This window comes from Pipra filicauda, unplaced genomic scaffold, assembly GCF_003945595.2.
Source record: "Pipra filicauda isolate LSUMZ 115617 unplaced genomic scaffold, ASM394559v2 scaffold78_size3787270_pilon, whole genome shotgun sequence".
In the NCBI taxonomy this organism is placed as follows: domain Eukaryota; kingdom Metazoa; phylum Chordata; class Aves; order Passeriformes; family Pipridae; genus Pipra; species Pipra filicauda.
In genome coordinates this window covers 3,414,682-3,437,131 of record NW_024104964.1, presented here as the reverse complement: position 1 = coordinate 3,437,131, position 22,450 = coordinate 3,414,682, and the positions used below count along the sequence as shown (strand labels likewise).

At 56.0% G+C, this 22,450-nt stretch overlaps 1 protein-coding gene across 4 annotated transcripts in view; it reads left to right on the top strand.

Moving 5' to 3' along the window:
- Positions 1–22,450, top strand: part of PTPRU (protein tyrosine phosphatase receptor type U) — a 67,425-nt gene that overhangs the window by 13,330 nt on the left and 31,645 nt on the right. For all 4 annotated transcript variants that reach the window (XM_039389933.1, XM_039389932.1, XM_039389931.1 and 1 more), the window contains exons 2-12: positions 4,308–4,436; positions 12,313–12,584; positions 12,658–12,739; positions 13,604–13,719; positions 13,824–13,998; positions 14,949–15,242; positions 15,838–16,146; positions 19,732–19,841; positions 20,156–20,357; positions 21,199–21,301; positions 21,718–21,991. In XM_039389933.1, the coding sequence (XP_039245867.1) occupies positions 4,308–4,436; positions 12,313–12,584; positions 12,658–12,739; positions 13,604–13,719; positions 13,824–13,998; positions 14,949–15,242; positions 15,838–16,146; positions 19,732–19,841; positions 20,156–20,357; positions 21,199–21,301; positions 21,718–21,991 (2,066 nt within the window). The remainder of the gene's footprint in view (positions 1–4,307; positions 4,437–12,312; positions 12,585–12,657; positions 12,740–13,603; positions 13,720–13,823; positions 13,999–14,948; positions 15,243–15,837; positions 16,147–19,731; positions 19,842–20,155; positions 20,358–21,198; positions 21,302–21,717; positions 21,992–22,450) is intronic.

The following is a 22,450-nucleotide window of genomic DNA, read 5'->3' as shown; positions in this document are numbered from 1 at the left end:
GTCTTTCTTTTCCTCCCTCTCCTTTGTGAATCCCTGTGCTTTCCTCCCTGCCTTTCCTCCTCTCCATCCCTGTGGAGGGGGATGCTGGGTGGCAGCGGTTCCCCAGGGGTGCTGAGTGGCAGCAGGGCCCTTCTCCCTGCTAAATCCAGTAAGCCGCCTCTTTTCCTCTCTTTTTAAGAAAATTTAGCTCATCTGGCGTTTAACCTTCGTGTTCTGCTCCCCTCTGCCCACTGTGGTGGTACCCAGGGGGATGCTGAGCAGCACTGGTACCAGGCTCCCTGGCAAACCCCTCAAGCCATCTTTTTTGACTTTCTTTTTAAATAATTTTGCTTCATCTGGTGTTTAACCCCTGTGTTAGTGCTTGTCCCTCTGCTGCCTTCTGCTTGGGCACGTGATGGTGCCGTGGAGGTGGCAGTGGTGCCTGGAGTGGGGTGGCAGCAGTACCAGGGGAGGAGGCTGAGCAGCACTGGTGCCCATCTCCATGGCAAATCCCTCAAACCACCTCTTTTTTCCTTTCCTTTTTAAAAATTTTGGTCTGTCTGGTGTTTAACCCCCACGTTGGAACTCATCCCTCTTCTCCCCACTGCCTGGACACACCACAGGGGTTTTGTTTATTTAGGGTGTTTAATGGGTACATCTCATCCTTGGCATGGGATGCCTGTCATGCATGGGGCAGGCTCTGGATTTGGGGTGATTTAGGGGTGTTCAGGCTTTGTCTTGGACACACAACACCCCCCCAGGAGCAGACCAGCAGCTCCCTGCAGTATTTTTAGCTGCTCTGGTGTTCAGATCACACCTCCCTCACTCCTTCACCTCCCCGCCCCGAGCTGCTGTCACCCTGGCCTTGAGCCAGCACAGGGAACTGGGGGCTCCTTGTTTCCTCCTGGTGATTTTTAGGGCATATCCACACCCAGAGTAATCTCATCCTGCTCCCACAGCCCCCGCCCTCAGCCCTTAGGATGGATAAAACCCTTCTGTTGCTGCAGATGGGTATTTCAGATTCCGGTCTCCCTGCCCTCCTTGCAGACATGTCGATGAAACCTTAATTCTTTACACTCTGCTCTGGGTTTCTCCCCTTTGCCTTCACCCCCAGCCACCCTTGGAGCTGGGCTGTCGGCATTTAGTTGCTCAGGTGTTAATTTTTATGCCCTTAATCTTATTGATGGGGAAGGAGAACCTGCTTCTGCCCAGCCCTGTCCTTGGATGGGGAGAGAGACAGCGCCAGGAGCATCCCATAGCTCATGGAAAACCAAGGCTCTGCCAAACCCTTTGGATTTTTTCCCCATGTATACAAATCAAAGACAAATTAGTCGGGGAGATGGAGTGGCCGGTGGAGCTGCCCTCGTTTTGTGCCGTGGATGGGAGGGAAGGCTCGTGCTGGGAAAAGCCGGAGCAATAAACCTGTCCGGGGAGGGAGACGGATGGGCTTGGCCAGCTGTGCCTTTGCCAGCAAAATATCTACTCCATAATTGCATTTTAAACTTCTGGAGTCTTGTGGGTGGCCCAGGGTCCTGCTGGGGGGGGGGGGGGATGGAGCAGTGGGGAAACTGAGGCACGGGGTGGGTTGGTGGCAGCGGGATTCGGGTGGGGAGATGTCCCTTCCTCCTCCTCCTGGGCTGCATCTCCCTGGATGTTTTCAGCAGCTGAGGATAGTTTATTGGGGGTAAAGGAACCACTTTTCCCTGTGTCTCTGCCAGCCTGGAGCGCTGTTTGTCTCCTCTCTGGTTTCTCAGACCAAAAAAAAACCACAAAAAAACAAAACAACCCCAAGAACAAATTTCTGCCTCCAAGAATATCCTGCTCCAGCAGATCTTGGAAAGAAACACTCAGGCTTTTTTTTTTTTTCTTTTCTCTTTTAAATCACTTGGCACTTAAGTCTCTGACACTGTTTTATTTTGAAATTTATTTTATTTTCTTCCCTTCCCGGGAAAGTTTGACAGATTTGTGCTTTTTTTTTTTTTTTTTTTTTTTCCTCCTCCCGTCGGAAAGTGCAGCCAAGTTTCAGACTCTCTCTCTCTCTCGAATCCGACGCGTCTCGTGGCGAGAGCTGAGGACCCGGGGGCTGCGGTGCGGGGGCACATCCCGCACGTGGGATGGGCAGACGCTCCATTTCGGGAAGGGTTGGAAGAAAGCTGTGATGTCTCGGTGCCTCCAGGCGTATGAACAGGAGAGGATTCGCTTTCGGTTTTCTCAAAGAGAGGTTTCTTACGGTTCCGAGAGGGAAAAAAAGCAGCTGGTGTGTGACAGAGCCGGAGCGTGCCCTCGGTGCTTTAAAAACTTAGCGCAAAGAGGAAGGAGAGCTCCAAAGATATGTAAAAGAGTTGGGAATTGTCACTTTCTGGGCATTTTACGGGCTTTTTTTTTCCCCTTGGTGTTTGGACTCGAGTTTGTCTAAGTGATGCATCCAAGCATCCCCCGAGCACAGGGAAGCACAACCCTTGTCGGCAGCAGCGAGGCCATTAACTGGCAAATCCCCGGGTGGTGCTGGGGGAACCACTGATGTAATTTGGGATAAAACGGGAAAAAAAACCCAGCAGAAATAATCCCCTGGCCCGGCTCCGCTTTCCTGCCCTCCCATTAGGGGATGTTTGCCCTTTGTTCGTTCCGCTTGCTCAGGGCTTTTTGAACACGCCTGCCCTGGTCAGCCCGGGGGCCCCTCGTCAGCCCAGGGCCCCCCCAGTCAGCCCCAGCCCCCCTGTCAGCCCCAGGATCCCCCCAGTCAGCCCAGGACCCCCCCAGTCAGCCCAGGACCCCCCCAGTCAGCCCAGGGCCCCCCCAGTCAGCCCCAGGACCCCCCCAGTCAGCCCAGGACCCCCCCAGTCAGCCCAGGACCCCCCCAGTCAGCCCCAGGACCCCCCCAGTCAGCCCCAGCCCCCCTGTCAGCCCCAGGGGCCCCGTTAATTAGCGCTGGTTCCCTGGTCCGGTGTAATGGTGGGTTTAATGGGACAAAGGGTCTGTGTTAATGACCCAGCCCCCTGCGGCCCCACGGACAAAGCCGGAGCTCCAGGGCTGGATGGATGTGGGATGATGGGCAAGGCTGGATGTGGGATGGAGAGGCCGGCTGTGGGATGTCGGGGGGGATGGATGAGGGATGAGGGGGGTATCTGGGTGCAGGATGAGGGGGGTGGTTGGATGTGGGAAGATGGGGGAGCTGGAATGTGGGATGATGGATGTGTCTGGATGCAGGGTGGGGGGCTGGAATGTGGGATGTTGCACCTCGCTGGATGTGGGATGATGGGGTGGCTGGATGCAGGAAGATGGAGGGCTGGATTTGGATGTTGCAGGTGGCTGGATGTGGGATGATGAGGGCAGCTGGATGAAGGAGGATGGATGCAGGATGAGGGGGCTGGAACGTGGGATGATGGGAGGGCTGGATGTGGGATGATGGGGGGGCTGGAATGTGGGATGATGGGAATGTCTGGATGCAGGATGGAGGGCTGGATTCACAGTGACAGGGGGGTCTGGATGCAGGATGGGGGTTCTGGAATGTCGGATGTTGCAGGTGGCTGGCTGTGGGATGGTGAGGGCAGCTGGATAAAGGATGGAGAGGCTGGAATGTGGGATGATGGGGGACTGGATGTGGGATGATGAGGGGCATGGATGCAGGAATGTGGGAAGGCTGGATGCAGCATGGGGAGCTCTCTCCATGTCACCTATCGTGGGGACAAGTGACCTTTTAGGTTTACTCCCAGTGCTCCATGCTCAGCCAAGCACCTTGTGGGCCGGGGAGGTGGTGCCTGGCTTTTGCCTTTGCAAAGGGTAAAAAACAACCCCAACCCCCAGCAGATAAATATCTAATAAAATATAACTTATAAAAGGACTCAGCAGCACTGTCCCACAGCTGGGGGGGCTCAGTGGGGCATTTGTAGGGTGTTGGAGGTCCCTGCTCAGACCTGCCACCCTCATGTCAGGCCATGGACAGACCCCAAGAGCCCAAGGTCAGTCCACAGGCAGAGGGCTGGGGCCAAAGCAGGAATTTCGTGTGGCCACCACAGCCGAGTGCCTTTTTTTGGGGGAGAAACCCCTGGTACAGTGACCACCCCCTGGGAAGCAAAGCTGGGAGCTGCATCCTGCTCCCAGGGCTGAGGCCTCCCTGGGAGCTGAGACCTGCCAGCTCATTGCACTGGTGGGGCACTGGCTGGGAGCAGTGGGGCAGTGGCAGCACTCAGCACCATCCCCTGCTCACGGGGGGGATGTCTGAGTCCCCCTGCATTCTGGGGGGCAGGACACCGCCCTGGGGGGGCTTTTGGGGAGGGAGCAGTGGCTCTGTGGGGTCTCAGCAGGCACTGACAGGACTCTCCCCACAGCTGGCTGCACCTTTGAGGAGGACAGTGACCCGAACCAGTGCGAGTACAGCCAGGGCGAGGACGATGACTTCGAGTGGGAGCTGATCCGGAGCTATTTGATGCCTCACCTGACGCCTGACCTGCCTCATGGTGAGTCCCTGGGGACCTCTGTCCCCAACCCACCTCTCTGTCCTGCACACCAGGGCTGGGCTGTGTCCTCTCCTGCTTTAATTCCTGCTTGGAATTTAAATTCAGGCTTGGCTTGTGTGGGCAGGGTGGGCGTGGTGTGATGAGCTGTGTCGGTCCTCAGCACAGCAAGGCAGGGTGTGTGTGGCCCTGGGGGAGGGTGACACTTGGGGACAGGGAAGGTGGGACCCTGTTGCTGCTGGGGGAGGAGGGATCTAACAGCCCAGCAGGGACAGGGACATTGTGTGGCTCCAGGTGCCTCCATGTCCCTGCCGTGCCACCCCCAATCTGGGCCTGTCATCTGTCTAGATGTGGTTTTGGGGGGGAAAGCAAAGATTCCCAGCTTTTCTCCCTCTCCATGTGACCTCTGCCATGGCTGGGTTGGCTGCCCTGCTCCCTGGGCTGGCTGAGGGCTGTGTGGGGGATGTCCCCTCTGCCTGAGATGTCCCCTGTCTCCCAGCCTGCAGCAGCTCAAGTGGCTTTCCACACTTCCCATGGGTCTTGGCAGCATCTCCAGTGATGCCAAATTCCTCCTCTGCAGCTGCTGGCAGCCAGGATGCACCCAGATCCCCTCCTAAAGGGGCACCCTTGGAGCTGCTCTCCGTGCCTGGGATCTGCAGCCAGTGCCTGCTCTTCCCTCACTGTTGTCTCCTGCAGGCTCATGAGAAATTCCCACCTCTGGGAGATGTGGAAAAGGGGGATACAACATGTTTCTGGCTCTTTCAAGTGCAGGGAAGGGCTTGGAGTTGGAGGCATCTCCGAAGTCTTGGGAACTGTAAAGGAAGAAAATGCAAATGGACTTTTTTTTTATAAATCTCATTGCTTTTAAGCTGTTTTTTGTTATTTTCCGAGTCCATCTCCTCTCTAATGGCCAGGCTGGGGGAGCAGAGCCAGCCAGGCAGCCATGGGGAGCTCCCCTCTCCCATGAGGATGATGTGGTCACCGTGCCTGGGTGGCATTTGGGGGCTTTACTTGCTCCCTGCTCCCAGCTCTGTCCCACCGTGACCCCCTTGAGTTGTCCCTGAACCCATTTGCTCTGTGAGATGCACTGGGCTTGGGATGCTCCTTGTTTTTGGGACTGCTGGCTCCTGCCTGGTCCTGAGGCTCCATCTCCTGCCCAGCCTGGAGGGCTGGTCCTGTGCTGAGGATGGGCAGAAAGAGGAGAGCTGGTTTAGGGCTCGACACTAAAAACAACCTTTTTTTATTTATTAAAATATTACCTGCTTTATAGAAAACTCTTTTCTGCTCCACCAATCTGCCTCCAGCTGTTTATCCTGTGCCTTGTTCATGCCAGGGCTTAATTTGGCTTTTCCCCTCCGCTAACTCTCCTCTTCCTTTACCTTTTCCCATCACCTTTTCCTTCCATCCCGTCCCCACTGGCATGTCCTGGGTGCTGGGTGAGGGCAAACGACCCTCAGCCTGCCTGTGAGACTGCTTTCATGATTTTCTAAATAATTGCTTTAAACTGCACTGCCCTAATTGGTGTGTGTCCAGGGGGGGTGTCCCTGGGCAGAGAGGGGGGAAGCAGAGCTGGGGCTTGAAGTGGCTCGTGATGGAGAGTCTGAAATATGTCATTAGTTGAGTTTTCTGCTCGATTTTCAGCTGTCATTTAAATCTGCAGTGAACTGTTTAAAGCCTGGGGGCTTGCAGGGGGCTGAGAGTGGAAGGGGGCTGCTCTCCTTGCTTGAGGAAGTAACTGAGGGTCAGCAAGAGATGGGGGATCAAAGGAATGCAGAGGATTTAGGAAATGAACTCCAGGCTCGAGGGGGAAGCCGATGTGACTGTCCCAGGTTGGATGGTGCCCTGGGAAGAGCACCCAAACCTCCTGGGTGAGGGACAGTGACACCCAAAGGGATGCTCATCCCCTAATACCAGGTAGATCCTGTTTTCCCATGGTCCTGGGGCACCCAGTGGGTGCAGGGCCCCTGGTTTTGTGTGGTTTTACCCACGAGGCTCCTGCAGTGGCTGAGGGGGATTTCGCAGCACTGGGGCCTCTCCAGGGAGCACTTTCGAAAGGAGTCTCGTGGTCTTAGATTAAAATGAGTTTTTATTGGAGATCAGCCAGTTTCAAGGAGCAGAGGATTTATTGGAGCGGGTGCTGGCTGCTGGCCACCTGCCTCTACCTTTCCAGCCTGCTTTCCTTTTGCTTTCTTGTTTGGTTTGGGTTTTTTTTTTTTCTCCCCCGTCTCTCGACTTGTCTCTCTTTCACCTAAAGATGATGGATGGGTCTCTCCCACGTTGCAATAGTGATTTTTTTTTTTTTTTTTTTAAGCTCTGTATTGTTGTTTTTTTTTTTTTTGTAAAGAAGCAGTGGGGAGCCAGGGAGGGCAGGGGTGAGGCTGCAATCCCAGAATGGTTTGGGTTGGAAGGGACCTTAAAGAGCCCATCTCATTCCACCCCCTGCCATGGGCAGGGACACCTTCCACCAGCCCAGGTTGCTCCAAGCCCCCTCCAACCTGGCCTTGGACACTTCCAGGGATCCAGGGGCAGCCACAGCTTCTCTGGTCAACCTGTGCCAGGGCCTGCCCACCCTCACAGCCAACAATTCCTTCCCAATCTCCCATCTATCCCTGCCCTCTGGCAGTGGGAAGCCATTCCCTGTGTCCTGTCCCTCCATCCCTTGTCCCCAGTCCCTCTCCAGCTCTCCTGGAGCCCCTTCAGGCACTGGAAGGGCTAAAATAACATCTTGATGGGTGAGTTTTTTCCCTCAAATGGCGGTTTTTCCTAGATTTTCCTTCCAAACTCAGTGGCATTAGGAAACCCTCTGTGACTCAGAGTTTCTGTGCCCTGCTTGGCTTTTCACTCCCTGCACGGAGCTGTCGTGTCCCTGTCCAGCCCTGGGGGGTGACCGAGCTGTTGTCCCCACCCTGGTGAGCTCTGCTGTCCCTCCATCCCCTCCAAGGAGTCACTCCTTCAGCTGGCAGCTCCAGCTCTGCTTCCCAACCAGCTCCTGCTCCGCATCCATAAAAACCTTGCAAAATGAAGCCTGATTTCTTTGGCTCCTGGGGGAGTTGCTGCGGGTTGTCCAAGGCCATGGGAGATCAGCTCTTGGTGCTGGAGCTTCCCTGGGAGATGCTCAGGGCAGAAGCAGGGATTGAATCCCTGATTCCCGTGCCTGCCCTGAGATGGAGAAGGATCTGACACACGTAGAGGCACTGACAGCTTCATTTTCCAGCGGGATTTCCTGGAGACAGATGCTGCAGTGCTCAGACCTGGTCCCTTGGCACCTCTTGTCTGCCGGAGCCGCCCTCTCCCTGTCATCCTGCCTTGCTTTCCACTGCCTTCCAAGAGCTCTTGGAATTCTTCTTTTTTTATTTAGTTTTATCTCTCAGTGGTTTTGTAGGAGGAAAAACTCATTGAGACAGGGAAGCAGGGGGGAGTGGGTTCTTCTCTCCTCTTCTTGCAGGGCTGTTTGGGTTTCTCCTGGAAGGATCAGTGGCAGGCAGGACCCTTGGGATGGGCAGCGTGATGGGGAGAGCTGCCCCTTTCCTGCAGGTGAGCAGGACTTCACCTGGAGCTGGGGGAAAATCCTGTGGGAGATCTTTGCTCCCCAGCTCTTGGCTGAGGTTATTGGAGGGTTTGATTTATCCTCGAAGACCTGCTTTGAATTCCAAGGAAGATCTGATCCCACAAGTGGGAAAATTTACCTGGAGACCCCCTATGAGGATTTGCTGGGAGGGTCCAAGGCTCTCTGTGCTGGTTTTGCAGCTCAACCCTCATCATTGACTTCTGCAGAGCAAGTTGCTGGGTCTTCCTTAGGGAACAATGCTGGAACCTTGTTTCTCTCTTCATTTATTTGATTGAATTATTATTATTTAGTGCTTTTTGAGTCTTTTCTTTTTTTCCACAGAGCACTTAGGCTCTTTTCTAAAAGCAAACCTGAAAATGAAAATATAATACATTGCTGCAGCTGAGGTGGGGGGGGCACAGAGGGGTTGATGTGTTATTTGTGGTGACAAAAGGGGGGTGACAGCTCGCCTGGACCTTTCTGGTGTCAAACCAACCTTAGGCTGAGGATCAGAGGAAGGATTTAAGGAGCGATGCACGATATTGATGTGCACCCAAATCCTGTTTTGGATTGAAGTCTCGACCAGGAGATGCCTCGGGGCTGCTTCTGCAGCTCACATTTCACGGGAGGTTTGGAAATGGTTTTTCTCATCGTGATTTTTGGAGCAGATTTTGGCTGTGTGATGCCAACATCTGGATACAGCTCCAAAATAACCCTTGGCTGGGATAGTGCATCAACCCTCCGGCTGCTGGGAATGGTCCTGCCTGTCCCCCCCCCGCCTTTGGACACCCCTCCTCTCCATCCCTGCCTCCAGCTTTGCTGGCAGGAGTTAAGCTAAGCTTTAAAAGCTGGAATTTGGCAGTTTGCACAGGTTTTGCTGCAGCTCTGCTTCTGCCCTGGCTGGGAAAGCTGCTGGACCCTGGTGTGTGCTGAGCACCCAGTGGGGTGGGGGCTCAGAGGGGATCCCTGGAAGTGCTGGTGGATTAACAGGGAACAAGTGGAAGGTGTTTGGGGAACGCCCAAGTCCTTGCAGCATCTCTCTCTGAGGGGCTGTGCAGCCCCCCTTGTCCTTGGGTACCTGGGAGCATCCCCTGGAGCTGCCTGGCAGCATCCCAGATGGATCAAGAGCCCAGGGAGGAGCAGGTTGGTGACCTGCCATGGGACTGTGTCTGCAGGCTGTCACCCCTTGTCACCCTTTTGTCCCCTTGTCTGTCCTGCTGCCTTTAGAGCTCCCTGTGCACTGGTGCTGCTGGGGGAGCACCCACGTGGGGCTGTGCTCCCGTTTTATTGGGGTGCATTAAAAAAGCAGCCCAAAAATCTCACTGACAACCACAAACATCCTCTTTTAAAAAAAAAGAGAGGGGCTGCTGAGGGTGTTCGTAACCCCCAGCCACCTCTGCTTGGAGCTCCCTGCTCCAGGATATTCCCAGTGCCAGGAGATGTGGGATGCAGGGACAAGTGTAATCATAGAATCATGGAATGGTTTAGGTTGGAAAGGACCTTAAAGCCCATCTTGTCATCTTGTTCCACCCCTTCTATAGGTAGGGACACCTTCCACCATCCCAGGTCGCTCCAAGCCCTGTCCAGCCTGGCTTTGGACACTTCCAGGGATCCAGGGGCAGCCACAGCTTCTCTGGGCAACCTGTGCCAGGGCCTCCCCACCCTCCCAGGGAAAGATTCCTTCCCAATATCCCATCTAACCCTGTCCTCTGGCTGTTTCAAGTACCTCTGCTTCTCCTGTGTTTAAAAAAACAAACCCAACCCACACCCTGGGCTTGAAGCAAAGTCCAGATATTTACAGCAGAGGAGGATATAATTAGCACAAAAGCAAGCAGTTGGAACCTGCTTTTTCCGATGCCGCAACACCGGGAACAAAATTAATGGGGGAAAATTGTGTGTGTGGGAAGCCCTGTCTGATGAGGGAGGCTCAGGTGGATCCCTGCTCCCAGATGGCCTTAATGGGCATTCTGTGTCTTTTAAAATAACCCCTCAGTGGTTTAATTTTAGTCTTGGCCTCTTTATTTTGGTCCTGTGGCTCTTTGTTTGTGAAGGGAGGGCGGGAGGAAGGGCCTGTGTTTGTTAACGAGGGCCAGTTCGTTAATGAGGTGGCCTTTGGGACATGTCCCCTGGCACGAGGGGGGGTCAGCAGTCACCCCCCCCATGCCACAGCCTGGACCAAATGGAGCTGATCTCGTTAGAGCAGAAGTAATTTTGCTGGGGGGAAAGGAGAGGAGAAAAGAGGGAAGTCTGGCCACGGTGCCTTCCCCTCTGTCGGTGAAATGAGCTGTGCTGGGCTCCGAGGACGTGAATTGTCATCCTTTTAGTTCACCCTGAGTGGCCACCCCAAGGGGCCAGGTGGCCACGTGGGTCAGGGACACGGGGAAAATTGGCCTTTTCGGTGGTTTCTTTGCCTTGGCCCAGCTCCCATCCCTGAGGGATGCACTGGGAGATGTGTGTGGTACCTGGCACCGTGTCACCCCAGCTGAGGCTGTGACCCCCTGGGTGTGTTGGGGTCCCCTCAGGTGCAGGTCCCAAATGCTGTGGGGGATGGATGGGTGTCCTCTGCAATCCCAAATACTGTGTGGGATGAATGGATGATCCTAAATGCTGGGAGGGATGGACAAGTGCCTCCTACGATCCCAAATGCTGGGGAAGATGGATGGGTGTCCTCTGCAATCCTAAATACTGTGTGGGGTGGATGGGTGCCTTCTGTGATCCTAGATGATGGGGAGGGGATGGATGAGTGCCTCCTACAATCCCAAATGCTGGGGGGGATGGATGAGTGGCCCCTGTGATCCCAAATGCTGCAGGGAATGGATGGGTACTCTCTGCAATCCCAAATACTGTGGGGGGTGGATGGGTTCCCCCTACAATTCCCCTTTGCCTTCATTAGGCTTTTCTTGGAGCTCCTCAATGGGAGCTGATGGGAGGAAGTGCCTGGATTTGGAATTAGCCAGTGGTGAGAGCCATTAATAATGGAGCACAGACTGTCAAGAAAACAATGGTGGGCTTGGATAAACGGCCCAGCTTTGCTACTTACAGCTCCTGCTGTTATTAAAATGGAGATTAATAATCCCCTCGCCTTTGGTGAGGGGGAGGATTTGGTGGGGCAGCTTCTTATTTTTCCCTGTGTCCCACCCACCTTGTATCCCAGCCCCTGGCCAGCTGGGACTCCTGCATCCCCCTCCTGCCTCCAGACTGCCTGACTGGAGCGTGCAGGGCAGGGAATGATGCCGCCTTTGGGATCCCCTTTGGGATTTTCAACCTGCCTGCCCCAATAATTAAGGCTTCAGGGTTGCAGTGGGGGCTCCTGGCTTTGCTGCTGGGGATGTGGGGGGACGGGAGGTGGGATACCAGTGGCTGCCAGTGGTGGGGCAGGCCTGGGAACGACATTCCTGGCATCCCGGAGAGCAGCGATGGTTGCACTCGTTAAGCAAACGAGCTTTCTCCCCCTGCTGTGCACAGTTCAAACTCGGCAACAACTGCGTGGTAAATGATGGGAGGAGCTGGGAATGGGAATGACACAGCTGGGGCCCGGCTGGGGAGGGGGACTGATGCAGCTGAAGCTGTGAGAATTAAAGGGCAGCAGGTGGAGGGTCTCTGGTGCCATCGAAGCCATTCCTGACCCCCGTGCCCTGGGAAGAGGGAGCAGGTTTTCCTGGAGGCAGCTGGTCTGATCCTTTCCTCCTCGTCCAGTAGCCAGGTTCCATCTCAGTGTCCTGCTGCTGTCCACATCCAACAGACTCCATCCTGTCCTGCACATCCCCCAGGGCATGGACCACTGTCCTGGGGAACATGAGCATCTTTGTGATCCCACATCCTCCACCTCCTCCATCCCTGCTGGCAAAGCTCAGGAGATGTGGAACAGGGGGATTAAAATCATAGAATCCTCTGACCTGGACAGGACCCCCAAGGATCATCCAGTCCAACCCCCGGCCCTGCACAGACACCCCAACAATCCCACCCTGTCCCTCAGAGCATTGTCCAAACCCTCCTGGAGCTCTGGCAGCCTTGGGGCTGTGCCCACTGCCCTGGGGAGCCTGGGCAGTGCCCAACCAGCCTCTGGGGGAAGAACCTTTGCCTGAGATCCACCCTGAGCCTGCCCTGACACAGCTCCAGCCGTTCCCTGGGTGCTGTCCCTGCTCCCCCAGAGCAGAGATTGGAGCTGCCTCTTGGGAGGAGCTGCAGCTTCTCCTGAGCTCTGCCCTCAGTCTGCTCTGCTCCAGCTGCACACACCCAGTGCCCTCAGCTGCTCCTCCTATGGCTTCATCTCCAGGCCCTTCACCATTTCCTAGTTACTCCAAGCTCTCCCTCTTCTCCCTCCCTCCGCAGGCTCCTACCTGATGGTGAACTCCTCCCAGCACGCCCCAGGCCAGAAAGCTCACCTGCTTTTCCAGGCCCTGAGCGAGAATGACACCCACTGCCTGCAGTTCAGCTACTTCATGTACAGCCGGGACGGGCACAGCCCTGGCACCCTCAGTGCCTACGTGCGGGTCACGGGGGGCCCGGTGGGCAGCGCCGTCTGGAACGCCTCGGGCTCCCACGGCCGCCAGTGGCACCAGGCAGAGCTGGCTGTCAGCTTGTTCTGGCCCAGTGAGTACCAGGTGAGCCCCAGCAGACCTCCAGCCCCCCCCTCAGCCCCCCGGCCACGGGTGACCGCAGTGTTTGGTGCCGCAGGTCCTGTTCGAGGCGGTGGTGTCCAGTGAGCGCAGGGGGTACCTCGGCTTGGATGACATTCTGCTCCTGAATTATCCGTGCTGTGAGTGCCAGGGGGTGGGGCTCGAGGCGGGTGGCAGTGGGGAGGTGGGTGCTGGTGTCCTGGTGCCCGTTGGGGTGATCCTGGAGAGAGCGGGTGGACTAACGCCGGGTGCAGCCTGGGTGTCCTGTTGTCACCTGGGCTGGTGGAGCTCCATCCCCTGGGCACCCCTGAGGCTCCTTTCTCCATCTCCATCCCCATCCCTGCCAGCTCCAACGTTGCTTTTGTTTTCATAAAACCTTGGAAGAGCACAGACTGAACATGGGGCTTGAGTGTTCCCATCAAGAGGGTCTACCCAGACCGGTTGGAACCCAAAATCCCAGGCTGTCCCAACACATTGGCTCTTGGGGTTCACCACTTACTTCTTCCAGAGACCTGCCCCTCTCTATCAACCCCAGAGCCTGCCTCTGGCAGAGATGCCAGAGGGTGCATCCCTCCCTGGGACACTGGCTGTATGGAGACAGGAACAAATTCTTGACTCTGAGCTGGAGCTGATGTTTGCTGAGTGCTTTAGTGTAATGCTTCTCCTTGGTTGATTGGTACTCCTGTAAAACCTTTTGCCAAAATGCTTGGTTTTTTTCACTAAATTAAAAGAAATCTCCTGGGAAAAAGTCTGTGGCTTTTTCTCTTTACCTGAATTCAAGGTATCAAAGAGCTAAAGGCTCTGGAAAAGTTCACGTGGGTGAACTCTTGGACTCTAAATATCTGTAAAACCCCTGGTAAAGCTCGAGGCTTCGGGACTGGGGTTTTGGAGCTCGGCCCCAGCCATGACATCCTGGGTGGGTTTTTTGGGCATGGTGGGATTTTTTTTGAGGATCCTCTCAGAGCTAAGCCACTTTGTCACCTCTCCCTTGTGCCCTCTGGCAGCGAAAGCCCCTCATTTCTCCCGCCTGGGCGACGTGGAGGTGAACGCGGGGCAAAACGCCACCTTCCAGTGCGTGGCCGCCGGGAAGGCGTCCGAGGCCGAGCGCTTCCTCATGCAGGTGAGGGGTGGTCGTGGTAAAACCCCCCCCGTGCGCCGCCTCGGGGACACGTTTGGTGGCCCTGGGTGTGCCTGCAGTGACGCCTGGTCTCTCCCGTGGCGCAGAGGCAGAGCGGCCAGGCGGTCCCTGCCGCCTCGGTGAAGCACATCAGCCACCGGCGCTTCCTGGCCACCTTCCAGCTGGACGAGGTGTCCAAGGCGCAGCAGGATCTGTACCGCTGTGTCACCCAGTCCAGCCGAGGCTCGGGGGTCTCCAACTTCGCCGAGCTCATCGTCAAAGGTGGGTGATGTGCCGGTGGGTTCCTGGGTCACGGATGGGCCGTCTCTGCTCTGCTGTTGGCAGAGGAGGAGGAAGGTGGGACGCCCGGGGCAGTGGGATCGCAGTTTCTTCTTGCTACACACAGACTTTGCATCATAAAAACCAGGAAACTGCCTTTGCTGGTGGCCTGAGATGATTTATTTTTGATTGCAGTAGGTGGGAATTAATTAATTATGGTGAAACTGTGCGGCACCACGCTGGGCTGTGTATCTCATAAAGATAATTAAGGTTTGATCAGATGAAACCCTATTGCAGCTGTTAAAGCCTCACTGAGGGCACATGCACAGGCTGAAGTTTGAGGACTAGCTGGTGCCCTCCTGTACTTTGGTGTCGATCCCCACGTCCTCTGGGTGGGGAATCCGAGTTTGTCCCATGCTTTTCAGCATGAATCATGGAACGGTTTGGGTTGGAAGGGACCTTAAAGCTCTAATTGTTCCACCTCCCTGCCGTGGCAGGGACACCTTCCACTAGCCCAGGTTGCTCAAAGCTCCATCCAGGGCCTTGAACACTTCCAGGGATGGGGCATCCACAGCTTCTCTGGGCAACCTGTGCCAGGGCCTCACCACTCCCAGAGTAAAGAATTTTTTCCTAATATCCAATCTAAACCTACTCTCTGTCAGTGTGAAGCCATTCTCCCTTGTCCTGTCACTCCAGGCTCTTGTAAAAGGTCCCTCTCCATCTTTTTTGTAGGCCCTTCAGGTACTGGAGGACCACAATTAGGTCATGCCTAAGCCTTCTTTTTTGCAGATTGAATGTGGTCGGTTGGTGTGGGAAGAGATGTTTGGGATGTGTAAACTGTAACGAGTCAACAATAAAATTGTGGCGGCCGTGGTTGTGCCAGCGTTGGCCTGGCTCTGGGAGCTGCTTCTGGAGGGGGATGCTCCACCTGCCCCTTCTCTGTTCTCTTCCAGAGCCCCCCACACCCATTGCACCCCCCCAGCTGCTCCGGGCCGGCTCCACCTACCTCATCATCCAGCTCAACACCAACTCCATCATCGGCGACGGCCCCATCGTGCGCAAGGAGATCGAGTACCGCATGACCTCGGGGCCCTGGTCGGAGGTGCACGCTGTCAACATGCAGACCTACAAGCTCTGGCACCTGGACCCGGACACAGAGTATGAGATCAGCGTCCTGCTCACCCGGCCCGGCGAGGGGGGCACCGGCAAACCGGGGCCGCCCCTCATCAGCCGCACCAAGTGCGCAGGTGGGTCCCACGGGGCCACCCAGGGCGGCTTTGGGAGAGGTCCCCTGCCACCCTGAGCCCTTCCCACCACCCACGGGCGTGAAAGGATGTTCACTGCCATTAATCCAAACCACCCACGTGCACGTGTTGGCAGAGTAACTTGTCTCCTCGTTAGCGCCGACTTCTCCCTTCATGCCAATTAGAGCTAATTAAGCTTCCCAGGGATGGCACTCTCCTCCTTTCAAGAGCCTGAAACGGGCTTGGTGACAACACAAGGGCTCCCATGGCCTCTCTATCTGGTTATCTGGGGCTGCTCATAGAGTGGGTGCTCCCGGTGCCCACCGGAATAGTGGAACTGGTACCCGACTTCACCTCCTCAGGGAAAGGATGAGCCCATGGGGGCTGCTGTCCCTGCAGTGTTGGTGGCTGTGAGACCCAGTGATGTCCCCAGCCCTGTCTGCAGGGCAGCAGCATCCTGTGCTGGGGCTGGTCCCACTTTTGGGGCCAGGGTTGCTCTCTGCGCTCACCCCTGTAAAAGGGTTTTCCCTGACAATGCACATAAATCCATGAGATGTTTTTCTTCCTCGCTCATCTCTCCCCGTCTCTTCCCACACAGAGCCCATGAGGGCCCCCAAAGGCCTGGCTTTCTCCGAGATCCAGTCCAGGCAGCTGACACTGCAGTGGGAGCCACTGGGCTACAACCTGACCCGCTGCCACACCTACACCGTCTCGCTCTGCTACCGCTACTTCGTGGGCAGCGGCCACAACCAGACCTTCCAGGAGTGTGTGAAGATGGAGCGGAACGCCAACCGCTACACCATCAAAAACCTGCTGCCCTACAAGAACATCCACGTCAAGCTCATCCTCTCCAACCCCGAGGGGCGCAAGGAGGGCAAGGAGGTGGTTTTTCAGACCGATGAGGATGGTGAGTCCGCTCAGGGAGGTGCATCACCCCCAAAAACGGGACTCTGCAGCTGTTGAACTGTCGGTGTGTTTCTTGTGGTGGGCTCTCAGCCCAGGGTGGGAATATCTCCTGTGGCATCGCTCTTACAGGGAAGTGAAAAGGGTGTTGCAGCCTCAGGGCTGCGCAGGGGGAGGTGAGAGAAAGGGGCAGTGATGGTGGTTGGGGAAGGGAAGTGCTTGGGGGCTGGATGGGGGTGTCACTGCAGACACAGTGCCCTCGTCCTCGGAGTGGAGTTTGACCCATGTCCGGTCTGGTGGAGGGTGTGAGAGTTGGCTGATGCCCAGCTCCTCCCAGCACAAGCCTCCTCACTCATCCCTTATTGGGAACCAAAGCCTGGTAGTGATAATAACAGCAATTAAAACAATTAATGCTTTGTACTTAGGTAACGTCTTTTATCTGCTCGGTCTCCGATGGATCCAGCGCTGCTGAATTCCTGGGAGAGAGCTGTTAACCAGGGCAGGAGCAGCTTTGCTCGGTTCCCCCAGTGCTCTTCCCCAGTTCAGTTTGCCCTGGAGCAAGTTCAGGTTGTGCAGATGAGCTCTGTGGTGATCAAGGCCCTTGTTTTTTGGCACAGCATTGCTCCTGAAAGGCTGAGCTGTTGTTTTCCCCCTGTTCTGGCTGTGCCCCGGGGTTGGGTTCCTGCTGCCAGCACCTGAGTGGGGTGATGTCCTCGCTGGAGGCTCCATTGCTCCATTGTTTTGGAATCTTCTCCAAGGCTGTCCTGGAGCTGGGGCCACTGTACAGGTCTCCCAGGTCTGGCCTTACCTGCACTGTGTCTCTCCATCAGCAGTGTTTGGGTCACTTGGGCTCTGGAGAGCAGTGGATATGGCAGGAGGCACAGGACAGGGCTGGCTCCGTGTGTCTGGTGCCACCCATCAGTGACAGGCCACATCCAGGGCTGGCCTCTCCCACTGGTGACTCCTGCTTGTCACATCCTCTTTGCTGCCCCACAGGGATCTCCCCCGTGTGCTGTGATGCCCCTTCAAGGGCAGTTGGGCAGCCCCCACAGGGTCAGAGCTGTCCCTCTCATGGCTGGTGGGGCCAGGGGGCCTCATCCTGCTCCGTGGGAGCTTGTGTGGGTGCAAGGAGCTGCTGCAGGCCTGGGTGGATGCTGGGTGCTGAGCACCAGGAGCATCCCCGGCTCTCCCAGAGTCACATGTTAAACAAAACCAGAATTAATCTCCAAAGCACTTTTTTAGCATGAAGAATCAGCAATTAAGGTGGAAGAACTGATAACTGCAAAAGACTGGCTCCAGACCCCCTGAGGAGAAGCCTTCCGTGGAATTCCCCTGCATGGGACTCTCCGTGATTTGGGACCCACCGATGTGTGTGTGATGCTCGTCCCTCCTGTTTCCCAGGCTGGAAAGCAAAACCTCCAGAGCTGGAGTGGGACTGAAGTGTCTGAAGAAACCTGAAGTGTCTCCAAGTCCCGTTTTCATCTCCAGATCCTAAATCCAGCACCCTCCTCTGCACAGCAGCACTTTCCATATCCCCAGCTCCCAGCCTGCCCCTCCAGGGGCACCCAGCTCCTCCCTCCCGACGGTTCCTTTTCCAGCTCTGATTGCTCCAGCTGTTCTCTCTGGGCTGTGACTGCTCCAGCTGTTTTCTGATGGAATATTAATACAGGAGCTCCAGATGTCTTTTTGCTGTACTGTAATCACTCCAGCTGCTTTTCCCTGTGCCTCGATTAACTGGGGCTGGTGGCTTCCCCCTTGGATTGAACTTGGGGCCGTGGGCACGTGTGGCCTCCTTGAGATGGGTCCATGGATATCCACCTATGGATATACGGCCCTTATTCCACGTGGGCTTGGCACAGCATCTCCCTGCCTGCCTGGGAGGAGGAGAAGGAGTTTTGCTCCTAGAACTGGGTGATGAGCAGCCACCCGTGCAATTAAGCCAAGGTGCTGAAGGCTCATTAATCACAGGACCCTTAATTGTGGTTTATTTTGGCACGAGGCCAGTTTTGGTGGCAGCATCTGCTGGTGCAGAGCTGGGGCTGGTCTTGGTGGGCTGCAAAGATGCACGTGCACATCCCAGGTGATAAACCCTGATTTTGGGCTGGAACCCCCATCTCTGGGGCGTTAACAGCTGAGCCAAACCAAGGGTGTTGTTCGCAGCATCCTCTTGGACCCCGGGCAAAGTCGTGCTGGGGCAGGACACGGGGAGGAATCTGCTGGATCCATAGGTTTTCCAGCTGGTGTTTCAGTGCTCCATATGGATGCAGGTGACCCACAGCTGGAGATTTTGTTCTGTGTACACAAAATGATGAAACTCAACCCCGGGTGCCTGTGGAAATGCCACTGCAGCGTGTTGGTGCTGTGAGGAGCCAGTTCTCTCCCTTGCAGGGCATGCAAGCCCAAATAAATAGATATAAATCCATAAATAAATATATATATGTGCATATATGGATGGCAGAGGGGTATATGCACATCTGGAAGCTGTTGTGTGCATCCTCTGCTGGTCTCAACCTGGTGTATCATGCCTATACCTACATACATAAATATATAAGCTATATATGTTATAATATTAAGATAATATATAAATTGTACTCTAGACAATAATTTAATGATGATACAATATATAATAATAATATAAAATAAGATGTAACTGTATATATACTACAGGTCATATATAATACATAATGATAGAAAATAATACATAATTATATATATAGCATAGGTTATAAGATATAAAAAAAAAATATATAGGTACACACATTCCTGCCCCGAAGGTTTCCTTAATTTTCCCAGGGTTTAATAAGAGCCTGTGTACACGTGTAGGACACAGTGCCTCTGATTAAATTAAGTTGTAAATCAAGTGGAAATGCCGTGTTTGCACGGTGGGGGAGGAGATCCCTCCCTTCCCTCTCTCCCGGCCCCGTAATTAGATCTGAACAAAAGCTGTGGGGGGAAAAAAATAAAAAGCAAAGCAGAGGGGCAGAGCTGCTGTCCCTCTGCAAGGAGATGGGGGGGTGTTTTGGGAGCGGGACTTTCCCAAGCCGTTGCCTCTCCGTGGAGAAATCCACGATAAAGGAGCGGATATCGATCCCGGTGCTGCTGATCGCTGTTGGTGATTACAGTTATTACTGTGCTGGTGCTAATTAGAGGGGAGGGCTGGGACATGTCTGTCTGCAGGTGAGGATGTTGCTGCTTGCTGGCAGTGTCTCCCCAGGGTGCTGGTGGCTCCTGGGGGGATTTAAGTTGTGGGGGAAAAGGGGATTGATTTATTTTGAGCTGGGGCAGGTTGTGCCGGTGCCGGTGGGTGGGAATTGCTGCTGGAAATGGTACCTGTGGGATTTGTGCCGTGGGAGGGGGGGACATCCTCCTCCAGTGGCAGTCACCAGTGGGCCCAGGAGCATCACTGCCTTGGGGAGCATCTCCCTGGGGAGCCACCAGCCCTGTCTGGTGGCACATGTTGGAGCTGGGTGACATGGCAAAGGGGATGTGGTGGCTCGGTCACGGGGCCACCTGGAGGGGTTTCCTGGAGGATTTCTCCTTCCAAACTGGTTTTGTGCTGCATCCAAGCATGTCCCCTTTCCTTCCCCAGTGCCTGGGGGCATCGCCTCGGAGTCCCTCACCTTCACCCCGCTGGAGGACATGATATTCCTGAAGTGGGAGGAACCGGTGGAGCCCAACGGCCTCATCACACAGTACGAGGTACGTCCCGGAGGGCTGCACTCCCAGGGTGGGGACAGAGGGACACGGGAGAGTCCTGCTGGGGGGACACAGTGGAGGGAATTTGGGATAACTGCTGCTGTTGCTCATGGGGATTAAAGGCGACTGCAGCACTGCTGCTGCCCTCAAGCCCTTCTTTTGGCTTTTCCAGTGAACCTCTGCTTTTGATTTACCCCAAAAAACCTCTGCCTCCAGGCTGCCCCCATGATCCCCCTTGGAATTCATCCCTTTCCCCCGAATCCGGGGTCTCCCCTCTCTCCCACGGCCACGGGTGACGCTCTGCCCTGTCCCTGCAGATCAGCTACCAGAGCATCGAGTCGTCCGACCCGGCCGTCAACGTGCCCGGCCCGCGCCGCACCGTGTCCAAACTGCGCAACGAGACCTACCACGTCTTCTCCAACCTCCACCCCGGCACCACTTACCTCTTCTCAGTCCGGGCCCGCACCGGGAAGGGCTTTGGCCAGACGGCACTCACCGAGATCACCACCAACATCTCCGGTAGGTTCCTGTGGCTCCATGCCACGGCTTCGCCTCCGCTCAGATATCCTGGGGTGGTGTCGACCCTCTGCATCGCTCCCGTGAGTTTGGTGGCTGGGAGGTTTGTGGGGACCGGAGGCTGCTATGGAAGGATGCTCTTGGGGGTGGCAGCTGTGCCGTGAGCCCCCCAGGCAGCCCCCCAACTTGGTGGGTCCCTGGCTGGGGAGTCCAGCCAGCCCAGTGCTGGTGACTGGTGCTGTGTGAGCTCTCAGTGTAATTGGGCTTCATTAATGAGCCACGCAGTACTCGAGGCTCTTTGCTGTGGTGTCACCATTAACTGCAGCAAACGGGCTGAGATGAGCCCAGATGGGGGCACTGAAACTGCAAAGCAGCTCAAGCTGGACCACAGCGGCTGCCAGTGGTGGTTTGGGGGCCACAGGGCTATGCCAGGCATGAGGGGGGTCCCTCATCTTGGTCTAGGGGTGTTGCTGGGCTGGCTTGGGTGTGTTTCTGCCCCAGGGGTAAAGGTCACACTTTGATTCCAGTGATTCCAAGTGCCAGTGATTCTGACTGGTGCCATCCCTGGGCACATCTTTAAACCCTGGAGCATTTGGGTCCTGCCAAGGTTGGATCCCGCTCCTGTCTTCTCCCCTCTGCCAGACCAGCATTGTTAACCCCCCTCAGTGCACACCCAGGGGTCCTCTCCCAACCCTGACACTTGTTCAAGACCTGGAGGGTCACACTGTTGGGTCACACTGCTCGTGCCTCAGTGTCCCCCCTGAGCTGGGGGCAGCTCTGAGCACATCCCTGGGGGCCTTGACTCATCCCTGAGGGCCAGAACTCATCCCTGCTCCCTTTGCAGCTCCCACCTTCGACTATGGGGACATGCCATCGCCGCTGAGCGAGTCAGAGAGCACCATCACGGTGCTGCTGCGGCCGGCGCAGGGCAGGGGGGCTCCCATCAGGTAGGTCGGGGCTGTAGGAGGGTGAGACCCCCACAAATGGGGTGGGACAGCACGGTGGAGCTCCAAAGGAAGGGCAGGACCGTGATTTTCCCAGTGCTATTTTTGGGTATCGGTCTCTTCTCCCAGCAGTGGGACAAGAGGGCACAGGCTTAAGCTGTGCCAAGGGAGGTTGGAAATTGGGAGGTTCTTCACAGAGAGAGGGATCAGGCATTGTCAGGGGCTGCCCAGGGAGGGGGTGGAGTCCCTGGAGTCCCTGGAGGTGTTTAAGAAGAGACTGGATGTGTCACTCAGTGCCACACGGGCTGGGTGACAAGGTGGGGTTGGGTCACAGGTTGGACACAAAGATCTCGGAGGTCTTTTCCAACCTGGCTGATTGTGTGATTGTGTGACTCTAACCCGTGCCTGGCCCTTGCCAGCACTTACCAGGTGATAGTGGAGGAGGACCGTCCCAAGAAGCTCAAGCGGGAGCTGGGGGGGCCGGAATGCTTCCCGGTGCCCCTCACCTTTGACGACGCCGTGTCCCGGGGCTCCGTGCACTACTTTGGGGCAGAGCTGCCCGCCAGCAGCCTCACTGAGGCCAAACCCTTCACTGTGGGGGACAACCAGACCTACAGCGGCTACTGGAACCCCCCCCTGGAGCCCAAGAAGGCCTATCTCATCTACTTCCAAGCCATGAGCAACCTCAAAGGGGTGAGTGCCCGTGGGACCCCCATCCGGCCGGTGGGTTGGACCAGGCAGAAGGCAGGCTGGGGTTTGGGGGGGTCAGGAAAAACGGGGCTTGTTTGAGGTCCCCCTTGGGCCACCCTCTGGGCTCACCCCCAGTGTCCTGCTCAGGGGGAGCTGGTGCTCTGGGCTGCCCTTATGGCACACTGGGACCATGGAGGGGTGTCCCATTCCTCCCAGCACTCCTGGGCTGTGCCTGTCCCCATCCCAGTGCTGACACTGGAGAGGGAGGAGTCCAACCTCCCCCACCCACCAGCCATCACTCCAACCAGCACCAGTGCATGGGACACCCCATTCCTGGGTTCATCCTGGTGTGGAGAAGGACCATTTGGACAGCAGGAGCTGCGTGTGCATTGCTGGGACCCACTGCTGACAGGACAGCGAATCCCAGCTCCAGAGAACTCCTGGGAGCTCCTAGGCTGCCTT